At 45.2% G+C, this 16,099-nt stretch overlaps 1 protein-coding gene across 1 annotated transcript in view; it reads right to left on the bottom strand.

Annotated features, from left to right (window-relative positions):
• Nucleotides 1–2,251: 2,251 nt before the first annotated feature.
• Nucleotides 2,252–16,099, bottom strand: part of Pcbd2 (pterin-4 alpha-carbinolamine dehydratase 2) — a 49,341-nt gene continuing 35,493 nt past the window's right edge. The window contains exons 3-4 of the mRNA XM_050144422.1: nt 4,598–4,678; nt 2,252–2,498 (exon numbers count right to left, since the gene is read on the bottom strand). Of these exons, the coding sequence (XP_050000379.1) occupies nt 2,403–2,498; nt 4,598–4,678 (177 nt within the window). The 3' untranslated portion in view covers nt 2,252–2,402. The remainder of the gene's footprint in view (nt 2,499–4,597; nt 4,679–16,099) is intronic.

Genomic DNA, 16,099 nt, shown 5'->3' with positions numbered 1-16,099 from the left:
CCCCAGCTAGTCCTTAATATTCTAAAACATGTGTGCAGGTCCATTGCTGGTAGGAAAATACTCAAATAAGCAACTAAAACACTGAATTGAGAAATAACAGCATCTATACCTGCCCGAGAGAAGAAGCAAGTCCTGGCGATTATACTCAACAATATTATGTCACATAATAAAATTAGGAGAGGACCTCAAATCTGATCCCAAATGGTAAGTGTTGGAGACAGAGGGAAGTACCCCGAGCTGGAAATGCAGAATACACACATGCACTAGTACATCGCACATGTCTCAGAAAGATACACAATTTTTTAAAACTGATTTTCTGACACAGTCTGACATAGCCCAGGCTGGTCCCAAATGTCATATATAGCGAGAATGACCTAGGACTACAGCCCCTCCTCCTAAGTGTGGTGTCCTGGGATTACAGGTGTGTGCCGCCACACCTAGTTCCATCCAATCAATTATCTGCAGATTAAAAACACACACAGACACACGCTGGGTGGTGGTGCACGCCTTTAATCCCAGCACTTGGGAGGCAGAGGCAGACGGATCTCTGGGAGTTTTGAGGCCAGCCTGGTCTACAAGAGCTAGTTCCGGGACAGGCATCAAAGCTACAGAGAAACCCTGTCTCGGAAAAAAAAAAAAAAAAAAAAAACGTGGATCTCACCCCCAAAAGGAAATAAGATACCCAATTATAAAATGGGGTACTGAGCTGAACAGAGATCTCTCAACAGAAAAAGTTCAAATGGCCAAAAGACACCTAAGGTCATGCTCAACTTCCTTAGCGATCAGGGAAATGCAAATCATGACAACTTTAAGATACCATCTTACACCTGTCAGAATGGCTAAAATCAAAAACAAAAACACCAATGATAGCCTTTGCTGGAGAGGTTGTGGAGAAAGGGGTACACTCATCCATTGCTGGTGGGAATGCAAACTTGTGCAACCACTCTGAAAAGCAGTGTGGAGGTTTCTCAGGAAATTCGGGATCAACCTACCCATGGACCCAGCAATACCACTCTTGGGAATATATCCAAGAGAGGCCTTATCATACAACAAAAGTATATGCTCTACTATGTTCATAGCAGCATTGTTTGTAATAGCCAGAACCTGGAAACAACCTAGATGCCCTTCAATTGAAGAATGGATGAAGAAAGTATGGAATATATTATGTATGGAATGTATATATTAGAGTACTACTCAGCAGTAAAAAAAACAAGGACTTCTTGAAGTTTGCAGGCAAATGGATGGAAATAGAAAACACTATCCTGAGTGAGGTAAGCCAGACCCAAAAAGAGGAACATGGGATGTACTCACTCATATTTGGTTTCTAGCCATAAATAAAGGACATTGAACCTATAATTCGGGTTCTTAGAGAAGCTAAATAAGAAGGAGAACCCAAAGAAAAACATATAGGCATCCTCCTGAATATTAACCTTCATCAGGCAATGAAAGGAGACAGAGACAGAGACCCACATTGGAGCACCAGACTGAAAGCTCAAGGTCCAAATCAGGAGCAGAAGGAGAGAGAGAACAAGCAAGGAACTCAGGACCGTGAGGGGTGCACCCACACACTGAGACAATGGGGATGTTCTATCAGGAACTCACCAAGGCCAGCTGGCCTGGGTCTGAAAAAGCCTGGGTTAAAACCGTTCTCGCTGAACATAGCGGACAATGAGGACTACTGAGACCTCAAGAACAATGGCAATGGGTTTTTGATCCTACTGCACGTATTGGCTTTGTGGGAGCCTAGGCAGTTTGGATGCTCACCTTACTAGACCTGGATGGAGGTGGGTGGTCCTTGGACTTCCCACAGGGCAGAGAACCCTGATTGCTCTTTGGGCTGACGAGGGAGGGGGACTTGATTGGGGGAGGGGGAGGGAAAGGGGAGGCGGTGGTGGGGAAGAGACAGAAATCTTAAATAAATAAATAAATAAATAAATAAATAAATAAATAAATAAATAAATAAGATGTAGTTTATCATGGAGCCATTTTGCATGACTACCACCCAGGAACACAGGCTCAGCAGTCAAGAACTTAACACTGCTCTTGCAGAGGCCCTGAATACAGCTCCAGCACCCATGGCAGACGGCTTACAACTGCCTGACTCCAGCTCCAGGGGATCCTGCACCTGTGCCCTCCACAAGCAACTGGACACACGCGTATTCACACGAAGACACACACACGTCACGTTTTTAAATAACTCAGGCTGGCTTATTATATGTCTGACTAGATGTAATAAAAAAATAACTCAAGCTTCGGGTTCAAATCATTCTGTATTTAAGCGTCAAGTATACAAAAATGTACATATGTAAAAACAAGCAAATTTATGATTTAACTTATTCCCATGAACGGCTTTAAAAACGCTGCAGACGACCAGGTTCCATCTGTACACGCATGGAAGGCGATCACAGAGAGGCGGCAGCGCTGTCAATGAACCGGGCCAGCTTCACATCACGCTTGCTCAAGCCTCCACAGTCGTGCGAGGTGAGAGTTATCTGGACCTGCGGATGGGAAAACAGCTTTTCAGATATAAGCAGACCTGCGGGAGAGACCTGGGTGCTTCAGGAGTCAATCTGTGTCTTAACATTCCTATCTGAGAACCAGAGGGTAGATATTTAGAAAATACTAGACACTGCATTTCCCAAACCCAGGGAGCTTGGGGTACAGGCTGCACCAAGCTGGATGTGATAGCCACCCAGGAGGGAAGGCTCCCAGAAGACGAGGGAAGTCATCAGCCCGGATGGGAAATCCTGCTTCCTGGGGGAAGCATGAACAGAGACAGAAGCGCCATTTTAACTCCCAGAACTTTAATTATACCAACTCTGCTCAGGCCACCAAGAATAGGCAAGCCGACCTATCAAGCAGTCCCTGAGTGAGGTAGGAAAGCAGGCGACCAAATGAGGGAACATGGATGGGCTCATCATTCAACAAGATTAAAAAGCAAAAGTGTCCAGAAAGTAGAAGCTCATCCTGGAACTGGACAATTAGAAACTGCTGCTTTTTAAATAACAATAGTGAAATCCTCTGTTTCTCAGAGAACGTAGAATAAGTGGCTTTTAGACATAGAGCAAAGAAAAGCCAGCCAACAATTTGCAACCTAAGAGAGACATACATGAATCTAATCTACATGGGAAGTAGAAAAAGGCAAGATCTCTTGAGTAAATTGGGAGCATGGGGATCATGGTAAAGGGCAGAAGGGGAGGGGGAGAAAGGCAGGGGAGGGGAGGGGAGGAAAATATATAGCTCAATAAAACAATTTTTTAAAAAGCTACTAATAGGGAGTGGAAACGGCCCAAGAAAAAGAAGTGCACTGCAGTCAGCAAAGCTGAACGGAATGGAATCTGAAGAGCGCACTTTGACATCAGACATGGAGATGCAGAGGTTAGAGTCTCCAGAGAGTTTTAGCTCTTGCTTTGGCCCAGTGTCTCTTCACTGTGCTCATTCTCCTCCATCTTGGAACGGTGATGTATGTCCTGTGTCATTATATGTTGGAAGTATGTGATCTGCTTTTTGATTTTATGGGGCATTACAGTTAAGAGATTGTATGAATCTCAGAAGAGACTTTGGACCTTTACAGGATTAATGCTGTGACAGACTATGGGGCCTTTCAGAGTTGGGCTAAAAGCACTTTGCATTATAATAAGGCCACAAACCTATGGGGGCCAGGGATTGGAATGTGGTGGTTTGAATAAAACTGGCCCCATAGGCCCATAGGGAGTGGCACTATTAGGAGAGATGTGTCTGTGTTGGAATAAGTTTATTACAGGGGTGGCTTTTGAGGTCTCAGACACCCAAGTCAGGCCCAGTGTGGCACTCTCTCTTCCTGCTGCCCACCTATCTGGATGTAGAACTCTCAGCTACCTCTCCAGCACCATGTCTGCTGTGTCCTGTTAAGCTTCCCACCATGATGACGATGATCTAAACTTCTGAACTGTAAACCAACCCCAATTAAATGCTTTCCTTTATAAGAAAAAAAAAACCTCAAAGAACTCTAGATAGCTATGCAGAGTGGGGAGACACTCTTGGGGTGCGGATATTCTTGCTGCACCCCTTCAAAGATTTTAGTCTGCCCTCTGGAGATCAAATCTTTAATAAACATTTACTACCAAAAGACAGTTGTTGAGATTTATTTCAGTGAGACACATAAGGCCATGCTATCTGATTTGCTACCATTCCTTTTAATAAATTATTTTCAAATTAAAACTCTTGAGGTCTCAGGTAACTGAGTTGGCCATGGCAGCACATGCCTCTAATCCCACAAAACAGGAGGACCTCCTACCAGCCTGGTGCTCTCAGTGAGTTCCAGGGTACACAGGGAGACTCTGACTTAAATAATACACCCCTCCACAAAAATTACATAAAATTCTATCTTCATGGCTGATATCCACGATCAACTCAGGACAGTCCAAACTTCCAAAATAAATGTTGGAAGCCAAGTCTAAGAGCAAAGGACTATACTTCTGCTCTCAGGAAAGCCCTGAACTCTGCCAACAATGACACAGGGTTTCTGAGCGAGAGTAAGAGAACATCCTCAACACCACATTCACAATGAGTTTCTTCAATTCTCAAATTAGTGATCGCAAGATAGAGGTCCAGTTACCTTGTTGTACACGTTGAACCATTCTGGGTGGTGATTCATCTTTTCTGCCTGCAGGGCAACCCTGGACATGAAGCCAAAAGCCTGCAAAATACCAAGTCCGGAATTACAGGCCCCGCCCCGCACTCTGTAGCTGGGAGACCCCAGAGCCACCCAACCAGATGAAGGCTCCTTGGGACGCTGGGGAAGCCTTAGAGATCACACGGGAAGGGCTGCTCTCAGCAGGCCAGGGCACCAGGGCAGCAGACTGCGAGGTGGGGAACAATCTGGCTCAAATAAACAAACCAGGAAATGAGTGTCACCTAGTGACCTGTCTGGACTGCTTAATTGTCCTAGGCCTCCCGACTGCACAGGAATAATTCTCGTCAACCCGGTGCCCTGGGTCTACCTGCCCCAAATCAAGAGAGCCAATTTACTCCTTAACCATTCCTTCTGTTGTTAGTGAATGGGCCGCCTCAGCCATCAGCTGCAAGGCTGTGGAGAAAGGCCCACAGCTGTCCCAGCCCACACTACAGGCGCAGCCAGTGAAGGCCTACCTTCAGCGCCAAGCAGCCTGAAAGAAAAACCCTGAGTGCCTGCCGGGGAGCCTCTAGCTACAGCCCCAAGCTGAGGTGACAGTGTCCCTCCACAGAAGCCAAGTCTGGCTCACACCACAGGGAAAAGAGAAACACCAAGCAGGAGGCCATTGTTCTGAGGAAAACATTCATTTTTGCTTCCTTTCACATTTTTACAAAGGCGATGGCAAATAATAACCCTACTTTACACAACCCCTCTAAGGCTCAGGGAACACTGTGGAAGGGGACCATAAAGTGTGCAAGAAGCTGAAGACACATGAAGGAAGGTGGGACACTTGTCCACCCGCACAACCATGAGCGCATGACCATCCTGGTTACCTGCCCAGGGCACACAGCAGACTAGTCCTGTGAACTGTCAATCACAGGTAACGCATTTTAAAAGGAAGGGGAGGGAAGAACCTACTATATACAGAATGATCCAGAGAAAAGCAAATGTACTCTCCTGCCCCCTTCCATTCCAAATCCGATTCCCTAGATGCCATCGAGGTACCAGTCATGTAGGGAAGTCTGGTTTAATTAGCCAAACACGGAGTCAGCAATGCTGTGTGGGAATCTCTACTGTCGACGTGACGGATTTTTATTCAGCATTAGCTGAAGTAGAAGACTGTCTGTCCTCAGTGACAGATGGTGACAAGGCTCAGGGCCTCCTGGCCTTTTGAACCTGGGAATTCTGGATTCAAATTCTGACACTACCACTTAACTGTCATGTGATCCTAGGCTCCGTTTTCTTTTTCTTTCCCTTTCTCTCCCCATCCCACTTCCGGGGTTTTGAGAGAGGCTCTCATGAGGCCAGGCTGACCTCAAATTTACTGTTAAGTACTAGAAGAATAGGTATGTGCTTCCATAAATGGTTTCCAGGCTCAGCTAGCTCTCCCGAGCACACGTGCGCTCTCTCTCCCGTCTCTGTTATTTTTTAAGATTTGATTTTTGAAGGATGTGTATGTGTGCCTTTGAGTGCGTATGTCCATCCTGAGCTGGAGTCCCGGGGGGCTGAACACTGCCCACGTAGGGAACTGAACTCCGGTTCTCTGGAAAGGCAGCACATACTCTGAACCATTGTCCGTCCATCCAGATGTCCATCCAGATGTCCATCTAGCCCTTAGTGGTCTTTTTTAATTAACTTAATTTGTTCTTAGACATTCTCACGCGTGCATAATGCATACCGAACCCTCTCACGCTCACCTGCCTCCCGCCTCCGTCTACTCTCGCCTCACCCCTCACAAATCTCCCTCACACACACGTGTGTCTACTCCCTTTGTTTTGGGACCCACCGAGACTAGCCAGAGCCGTGTGTGTGTGTGGCCAGGAGTTTGGAGATAACACTCGAGCCTGGTGCACTCAGTAGTGGGTGGATAACTGCAGACAGTGATCCCCTCCCCCAGAATCTAGCAAGGGTCAGTAGCCAGAGGTAATGGGGTAGGGTCTTATGAGCCCCTCCCCTCTCCCTGATGGGCTGCTAACAGGGCCAGTGTTACAGGGGCCTGGTGGTAGTAACTACTGTCTTGAGATCAGGACTGCGGTGACTGCGTGGAGTGTACAGAGCCATTGGCTGCCCTTGGGTCTGGCATTTGGTCCTAACAACCTTCCCGCCCCTTATGCAATGTTCCCACTTGGGCTCAGTTTTCTTGTCAATAAAACAGAGAGAAATAAAAAGCTCTTATGGTCTAATGCAGTCTAGTACGAATTGAGGTGAGGTGTGTAAGGCGCTTAGCAAGCAGCCGCTAGCACAGAAGACCTCAGCTACAGCACAGCTGCGCCAGCACTGCTCAGGATGAGCGCACAGAGGCCGAGCAGTGTGTCAGGTAAAGTGATTCAGACATACACGAAACAAAGGGATATACTGAATAGGGAGACAGTGTAATGACAATAGGTCAGGTCAAGTCAGTCACTGCCCTACAGCCACAATCTCTGCAGACTTCGTCATCCCAAAAGGTCCCAAGTGCTGTCTAGTATCCCTTACCATTTCAGGAGAACAAACACCCTTAACCTCCAGCATGCTTCCAGCACACCAGTGAAACCTTCAGAAGATGCGGGTTTTCCAGGGAACGTGCACAGCTTGAGGGGTACACTGATCAAATAAATGGGCTCTGCCATACCTAAGTCAATGTTTTAAAGTGCACAGCCACAAAGCACCAGTTTATATTTGCCTCGACTTTGTCCATTTCTTTCAACTGTCACATCATAGTCATATTGTTTTTTTTAATATTTTCTCACACTTATGTAGTGTGTGTGCACAGATGTGCATGCTAAGGCTGCCTGTAGACATCAGACAGGCCATCGGGCTTGGTGGTATATACCTTTACCCACCGAGCCATCTTGCCAGCCCTTAATAGTCAGATTTAAGAAAATATAACAAGAGGCAGAGGCATGTGGATTTTTGTAAGTTTGAGGCCAGACAGGGCTATAGAGTGAGATCCTGTCTCAAAAAAAAAAAAAAAAAAAAAAGAGGTAGAAGTAAGAAAGAGGAAAAAACTATTACAGGGCCAGTGAGCTGGCTCAGCTGGCGAAAGCACTTGCTACACAAGCCTGACACCTGAGCTTTACCCTCAGAACCCACAGTAGAAGGGAAGAACCAACTCCCAAAAGTTCTCCTTTGACCTCCACGGGGCTCATGGTACACACACCTGTAACACACACAATAATAACAAACAATAATATAAATTTAACTTAGAAAAGAAAGTATCACAAAATCTGATAAGCCACACCAGATTTATTTATGATTTCTCCATAGGAGAAGTAAGCAATTGACCCGGAGGGCAAAGCCCATTTGCCTTCTTCCACTTAGCAGACCCAAATCTATTACCTGCCTAGTTCAGAGCTTACATGTTTAAAACATGCATGGCAATCAGACCTACTGCTTCAGGAGTTACATGAGTGGATAACAGGAAAGAGGAGGAATTCAAGGGGGCATTGTGGCTATCTGCAATGAAGGAACTCACCCGGGGGCGTAGCTGCAGGCGAGCATGCAGGCTATTCTTACCAAGGCTCCGGCTGGGATCTAACGACCCCGAGTTATTAAGAGGGTAGGGTTTTCTAAAACAGTCCCATCCAGCAATGCTGGAAAAGCGTGGGGCAGAACAGACTCACCAGCAGCCCAGTGTGACTAAGGAAATGGGCAGTGACAGGAAACCAACAGGCTGGAGAGGTGGCTCAGGGTCAAGAGCACTGCTGCTCTTGCAGAGGACCCTGGTTCAAGTCCCAGCACCCACATGACAGCTCCAGTTCCAGAGAATCCAACGTCCTCCTCTAACCGCCCTGGACATATACACATGGTACACAGACATACATACAGGCAAAAACACCCATAAACACAAAATAAATAAAATTAAAAAGAAACCAACATGAGCTTAAAGGAATTAGAAAACCAATATATAAGACATATAAGGGGGGAAGGGGAGTGGTGTGGGAGGAGGGGGAGGGAAATGGGAGGCTGGGAGGAGGCGGAAATTTTTTTTCAATAAAAAAATAAATTTAAAAAAAGACACATAAGACTAACATAAACTTAATTACTACAATACTACAGTCCAAAAAAAAAAAAAAAAAAAGCTGTAAATAGGGCCAAGGGGCCAGGCTGCTCAGGACAGACCTGCCATTGCTGAAGGCCTGGGTTTCACCTCCAGAATGCAAAGGAAAAAAGTAAAAGAAACATTGTAGGGGCTGGAAAGATGGCTCAGAGGTTAAGAGCATTGCCTGCTCTACCGAAGGTCCTGAGTTCAATTCCCAGCAACCACGTGGTGGCTCACAACCATCTGTAATGGGGTCTGGTGCCCTCTTCTGGCCAGCAGGCATACACACACACACACACAGACAGAATATTGTGCACATAATAAATAAATAAATAAATAAATAAATAAATAAATAAATAAATAAATAAATAAATAAATAAATAGAAAGAAACATTGTAAAGAGAGACTAGTGAGATGTCTCTTGCCTCCCAAGCCTGGCAGTTCAATCCCCAGAATCCAGGGAGAGGCAGAGAGGGAAAATCCATCCTATAACATTAGCCTCTATCCTCCACACACATGCTCACACGCTCACACACACTCACATGCTCACACATATTCTCACACTTATGCTCTCACGCTTACATGCATGCTTTCACGCTCACACACATACTCTCACACGCACGCACACACACACACACAAATATAAGAATGCAGCAATGTCAGCTGGTAGGCAGTGGTGGCACACACCTTTAATTCCAGCACTCAGAGGCAGGCGGAGCTCTGTGAGTTGGAGGCCAGTATGGTCTACAGAGTGAGTTCCAGGACAGCCAGTGCTACACAGGGAAACCCTATCTCTAAAAACAAAACAAAACAAACAAACAAAAAAAAAGAATGCGACATGTCTCCACATTTTAGCAAAGTTAATAAACTTCGATTTTTTAAAAAGTCCTTTTATCATTTAGTAAGAAATTCCCTGTATAAGGATAAAAAGAAACCTGTTGACTTCAAATGTCCACATATTGGAATCAGAGGGACAAAACCTGCAAAGACTCTAGGAAATAAAAGTGAAAACAAAGACTGAAAAAAATAAATTTTTGTTGTTTTCGTTGTTGTTTTTCCAAACAGGGCTTCTCTATTCAGCCCTGGCTGTCCTGAAATTCGCTCTGTAGACCAGGCTGACCTCAAACTCAGAGATCCACCTGCCTCTGCCTCCTGAGGGCTGGGATTAAAGATTTGTGCCACCACTCCCAGCAAGAGTTTTACAGCCAGCTAAACTAGTTTTCAAAATATAAAAGCAATAGCTTGATGTGGAGGCACATGCCTTTAACCCCAGTCTCAGGAGATGGAGGCAGACAGATCTCTGTGAGTTCCAGGATAGCTAGGGATAACATAGTGAAATCCAGTCTCAAAACAAACAAACAAACAAACAAATAGAAGCAGTGGACTGATATTTCAGATATACAATAAATCAGGTCAGCAAGATGGTTCCGTGGGTAAAGTCCTTCTCATACAAGCATGGCAACAGGAGTCCAATCCCCAGAAGCCGCATAAAAACGGAAGGAGGGACTACGGGCTCCATAAAGCTGTCCTATGAACCTTACATTCATGTCGTGCCGTGCACACTCACACACGCATGCACACTCACACACACATGCACACTCACACACGCATGCACACTCACACACGCATGCACACACATTTAAATTTATTTAGTTAAAAAAGAAATGCAACAGCTCAGAACAACTGCCATTCATCCCTCTAAGGAGACGACTGAAGAAGGAGGAGTTAGAGCTGAGAGCCGAGTGGAAAACCATGCCCGAGGTGCTGGCAATGAGAGTAAGTTCATGAAGGGCTAGGACTCCGGTTAGCACAGCTATAGCAAGTAAGGAGCCAAAAGCAACTGTTATCGGCTATTAAATGTCATCAGCTAGAAAAGGGAAGAGAAGCACAGGCAGGTTCAAAGCGGAAAGAAGAGTGCCAGAGGTCTTCAGAGGTGGAACACGGGAGACAGCATCAGGTAGGACTGAACAGGGGAGGGAGGGGGGAAGGCAGCCGAGGAGCTCTGCTACCTCTAGCGGGAATGTGCTAAGGGGACGGGGGCTAGATTTGTCATGTAACACTATGAGGAACAGCGCCCTCAAAATTGAAAACAAACATTCCCAACTAAGGAAAACACAACTAAAAACTTGATAACACACCGAAATACCATATTTAAACAGCATTACTCACATATAGTTTAAGGTAAGTAGACACTGCTTCTGTCATGGTTCACAAAACCAAACAATCAATAAATGTGCGCAGCCTAAATCCAAGCAATTAAAGTCAAAATAAACTCATCAGCAATGAAGACTATGAGTTATTGGTACTACACAAACATAGCCTCAAAATTAACCAGGTAGAAAGTACAGAAAATATAAGGCAAATAAAACATTTATGTTTGAATTGGTGCATTATCATATCACAAATAAGCCCTTTTTTTCTGTTTGTTTTGGGTTTTTTGTTTTTGTTTTTGTTTTGTTTTGTTTTTGAGACAGGGTTTCTCCTGTCCTGACTGTCCTGGAACTCACTTTTAGACAGGCTAACCTTGAACTAAGGCATACACGTCACCTTGCTAGGCTCCAATAAGCCCCTTATTAAAATGTTGAGGAGAGGCTATGAAGATGGCTCAGCAGTTAAGAGCAACAGCTGAGGACCTGGATTGGGTTCCCAGCACCCACATGGAGGTTTCCAACCACCCATAACTCCAGTTCCAAGGGATCCAACACCCACTTTTGACCTCCACAGGCCCTGCATGTTAACGATACACATACAAGCATACCAACAAACACATACATAAAAAATAAAAATGAATAAATCTTTTTTTTTAATTTTGACTTTTCAAGACAGGATTTCTCTGTGTAACCACTCTGGCTGTCCTGGAACTCTCTCTGTAGACCAGACTGGCCTCAAACTCAGAGATCTGCCTGCCTCTGCCTGCCAAAGTGCTAAGATTAAAGGCGTGTGCCGCCACCACCGCCCGGCCATGGATAAATCTTTAAAATGCTTCGGGAGTTAGGGGGAATTTAGGGTTGGTTCTAATGTTGTTTACAATAAATCTTCCTCCTTTTAAAAAAAAAAAAAAGCTTATTTTTAGATGGAGCTGGGAATACCTGCAGAAAAGAAAAACACCTATACACATTAGATGAATGGATAGACAGATAGAAGATAGATAGATAGACAGACAGACAGGTAGAAGATAGATAGATAGATAGATAGATAGATAGATAGATAGATAGATAGACAGACAAACAGATAGGCAGGCTGTTTTTTAAATATATAAAGAGCGAGGAAGGGGTGGGATGCCATAGTTGAAATGCTCACACATGAAACTCTCAGAAACCTCCAGTACACATGAATGTAAAAGGCTCTGCTAGGCGTGGCAGCAGACACCTATAATCAAACACTGAGGAGGCTGGATATGGAGGCTCCAGAGCTTGAAGGCAGCCTGTGCCATATGGCAACTTATCTCAAAAAGCAAAACAGGGGGCTGGAGAGAGGGCTCAGCAATTACAAGTCCTTGCTGTTCTTCCAGTAGAATTCAATTTCTGGAACCCACGTCAGGCAGCTCACAATCATAACTGTCATCACTCCAGATTCAGGGGACACTTACACAGAGACATGCAGATATACACAAAATTAAAAGCAAAATGATTAGCCCGTTGGTGGTGGCTCACACCTTTAATCCCAGCACTTGGGAGGCAGAGACCAGCCTGGTCTACAGAGCTAGTTCCAGGATAGCTTTCCAAGCTGCACAGAGAAACCCTGCCTCAAACACCTAAATAAATAAATAAATAAATAAATAAATAAATAAATAAATAAATAAATAAAACATAGTAAAATAAATTATTTTTTAAAAACCCACAAGCCAGGCTTGGTAGTGCACACCTTTAATCCCAACGCATGGAAACAGAGGCAGGCGGATCTCTATGAGTTTGAGTTCCAAGTCAGCCAGAACTACGTAGTGAGGTCCCGTACCAGGTAATAAGAGAATAAGTTATACAAAAAAGTGCTTGCCACACAAACTGACTGCCCAAGTCCAAGGCCTGGAATCCACAGTGAAAACCAGAACCGACTCCTTAAAGTCACCCTCTGGCCTCCACACATGCACCACAGCACGCATGTGCCCACGCTCTCACACAGACATGCACGTACACATGCATGAATGTACGTATGTGCACACACATGCATGCACACAAGTCCATGAGTATAGAATGAACAGGTCCTCTTCTCAGCACTCACGCAACAGTTACAATAATGGTCACCTTGTGTACTCTCCTTCCTACCTTGCCTTAGACACAGGAATTTGATGCAGTCGTCAAGAAGGACGAGAAAACCACCCTCTGACATGGAAGTACTGCCAAGATCTATTTCAATATGAGGAACACAGGGTCTATGAGCTGCATGAGAGGACGGGCAAGGCCCAAGCTCATCTGAACACTCACACCCTAGAGCAATCTGCAAGAAATACAGGAGCAATGTGAGGGGCGGGAGGCACTGGCTGGGAGTCAGGTGACCAGGGCCAGAAACAGGAAGGACTCATTGTGTCCTTAGTACCTTTTGAATTTTCACAATGAATACATCTCATCTAGTTTTAAAAATTAGTTTGGGAGAAAAAAAAATGAAGGAATCATGCAAATGAAGTTATCACCGAAAAGGGAGCCAAGACCCTGCAATGTATGTAATATGGTTCATATTAAAATACTTTGGCTCATGTTAACTTCTTAACATATGCCTACCTGTTGAGGTGGGTTTTTAGTGCCAATTTACAGCATAGTTTGTCTATGAGCCGTGTTCTGTTGAGCCACGGCCATTTCAAACAAACATATGGTCAACAAATAACATATAATGGCTGATAATAGTTTCAGTCTTTTCCTGCACTGCAAATCACAGACATTTCGCGAACAAGCCATGAGTGCATGATGAAGTATGACTCCTGAAGTCACTCTGCCATTTCGAGGAACGCGAGCATTACAATCACCGCAAATTGGGCCGATGAAGTTTGTCATTTGGAAATCTCCAAATCATCGGCAAGTAAAGTTTTTTCTCCATGAACCCCAAATCAAGTCCTCTTTGGAAACTTGAATTTTTCTCAAAGTGACTTTTGTTTCAGTTCACTCATGGAACCATGAACACTATCAGACGCACAAAACTGAAACAGGGATCCCGTGTCGATCTGTGAAACACATAACAGCACCCCAAACTTAGAGCAGAGCCTCAGTCCTAAGAACATGTATGACTTATCAAAGCACACAGGCTTAACTCCGGGCGCGGTTACAATAGGAACCTTTCCGTCCTCAGCACAGTTCCCTTTGATATACGTCCTTCAAATCAGCTGCCTTCATATTTTGATTATAGACTATTTTAATTACATACTAAAAAAGAACATATCTCCCACTAAGAAAATGAGCACCAGGTACTCTCAAGTAATTTCGCCAGTACAATCTCCATTAAGCCGTTAAACACTCCCTCACTGATGCAATGAATTAGAACTCTCTATTGTTTACGAATCACCTTCATGTTTGTAGGCCTATAACCCTTCTTTTAAAAAACACAATTGCTGTGGAAGGAAATGATATTTATGTCTGATTAGAAATGAAAACACTATTACATAAATCAGTTTGGGCATTTCTTCACGTCTTGAAACTTGATCGGCAATTTCCTCTAATTGGTGATCAAGGAAACTATCTTGTGATCAATTAAAGTAATTACCAGATTCCGGCAACACAGCCTACCTTAATTTCAGCTCAGGTCTGCACTTCTTCAACTTTAATTAAAAATAATGAAAATTATTAAGCAAAATACAAGGCAAGATCATTGCCAAGCATGCACATGCCACGGGACAGGACCTTCCCTGGGCGTTGGTGACATCAATCACGTAAACACTGCTGGGTGCCCAGAGCACGATTACACATCTCCCTGTGCCTTCCCCACTGGAAACACTGGTCCCTGTTCCAGCCACTGCACAGGGGACATCAGATCTTAATTTGCAGGTCAACACAATATTCGTGACCAGAATTGTGAGGGACAGGCCCACGCAAAGATGCGGTTCACTCCTGCTTTTCCCTCTGCACATGAGCCCAGGGGCCGACGACAGAGCTGGAGATCAGAGACCTGGGTTCAGCTGCAGACTGCAGTAGTCTCTGGCAAAGCTCCTGGGCAGGGCTCCCTCCTGTGCAGGAGAGAGGCACTCTGAGCCACCCTCCCCAGGCCTGGCACTCTTAGCATTCATTGCTTCTGGTTCTAAAGCACAGGCTCAGTGCTTCATCACTACAGCACCTATGGCTGAAAAGGAAACATTCTTTTCCAAACCAACACCAACCTGGAGACCAAACAAATCTACCTTCACAATGCTGAGAAAACCTGCAACATCTTGAGAACGGTTTCTTTAAGTTGGTGTTGCCATGGGAAGACTTCCTCGGGTGTGTGAGCAGCTAAGTCGAGAGACTAGTCCTTTGACAAGCACAGGTTGTGTGTAAGTGTGGTGAGTGTATGTGTGTACGGTGTCTATAAGGTATTGTGTATATGGTGGCTGTGTGTGTGTATAAGGTGTGTATTGGGTGTCTGTATGGGGGTGGTGTGTGTGTGTGTGTGTGTGTGTTTAAGACCTGAGGACCATTCTTCAGGCTTCCATCTGTCTGGGGGCAGAAACAGCCCCCCAGTCCTGGGGCTGCAGTCTGCATGCCCTCCACCTAATCTGCTACAGAGCTCACCATTCCAGTTACTCGGGACAAGAAAACCCAATTCTAACACTGAACGGCTTTCTCGAGCCAGTTTTCTCATGCTCTCAGGTAGAGCCAGCCCCTCTACCCTGCCCCAGGCTCAATTATCATCTCCTGCGTGCACACACACACATGCACGCACACACATGCACGCACGCAGAGAGAGAGAGATAATGATGACGGTAATAAGAAGAAGAAGAATTTTTTCATTCCGACATCACTATTTCTGGTAACCTCTACAGTACCCTAGACTGTCAATTTGAAAAAGAAAGCAACACTTTAGCTAAGGCACAGCACCACCGTCAAAACACATCATTAACAGAAAACACCAGGCTGCAGAATCAGGACCTGTCATGTTGAGGGCATGCGTCCTGGGTTCCTACACCAGAGAAGCCTCCCCGCCCCCCGCCCCCGCAGGAATCATCTACCCACACAAGTCCTCGGTTCTCAAGGCAGCAGTCTGGTCAACACAGGCCCTCCACATGTCATCGATCTACCTAAGGACCCCTCACTTCCATTCTGTTCAGAGTAAGAGCTCTTCAAATAAATCTCAGAAGCTGATTTGTACCACCCGCCCTTCCGGCCTCCGCACACTCGTCCTAACTGCCTGGGCTGACCAGCCACTTCCTGGATTTCTCACATCCATCAGTCCTGTGCCTCCAAATCAGCACGTGCCACCAGCTCTCCTCCACTAATGCAGACAAAACACTGGTCAAAACCAGCCGC

Source organism: Alexandromys fortis, unplaced genomic scaffold (assembly GCF_014885135.2).
Source record: "Alexandromys fortis isolate MF-2015 unplaced genomic scaffold, M_Fortis_MF-2015_v1.1 scaffold_1, whole genome shotgun sequence".
Classification (NCBI taxonomy): Eukaryota; Metazoa; Chordata; class Mammalia; order Rodentia; family Cricetidae; genus Alexandromys; species Alexandromys fortis.
Note: the sequence above shows the minus strand (reverse complement) of the source record. Positions and strands in the feature narration are given on the sequence as shown.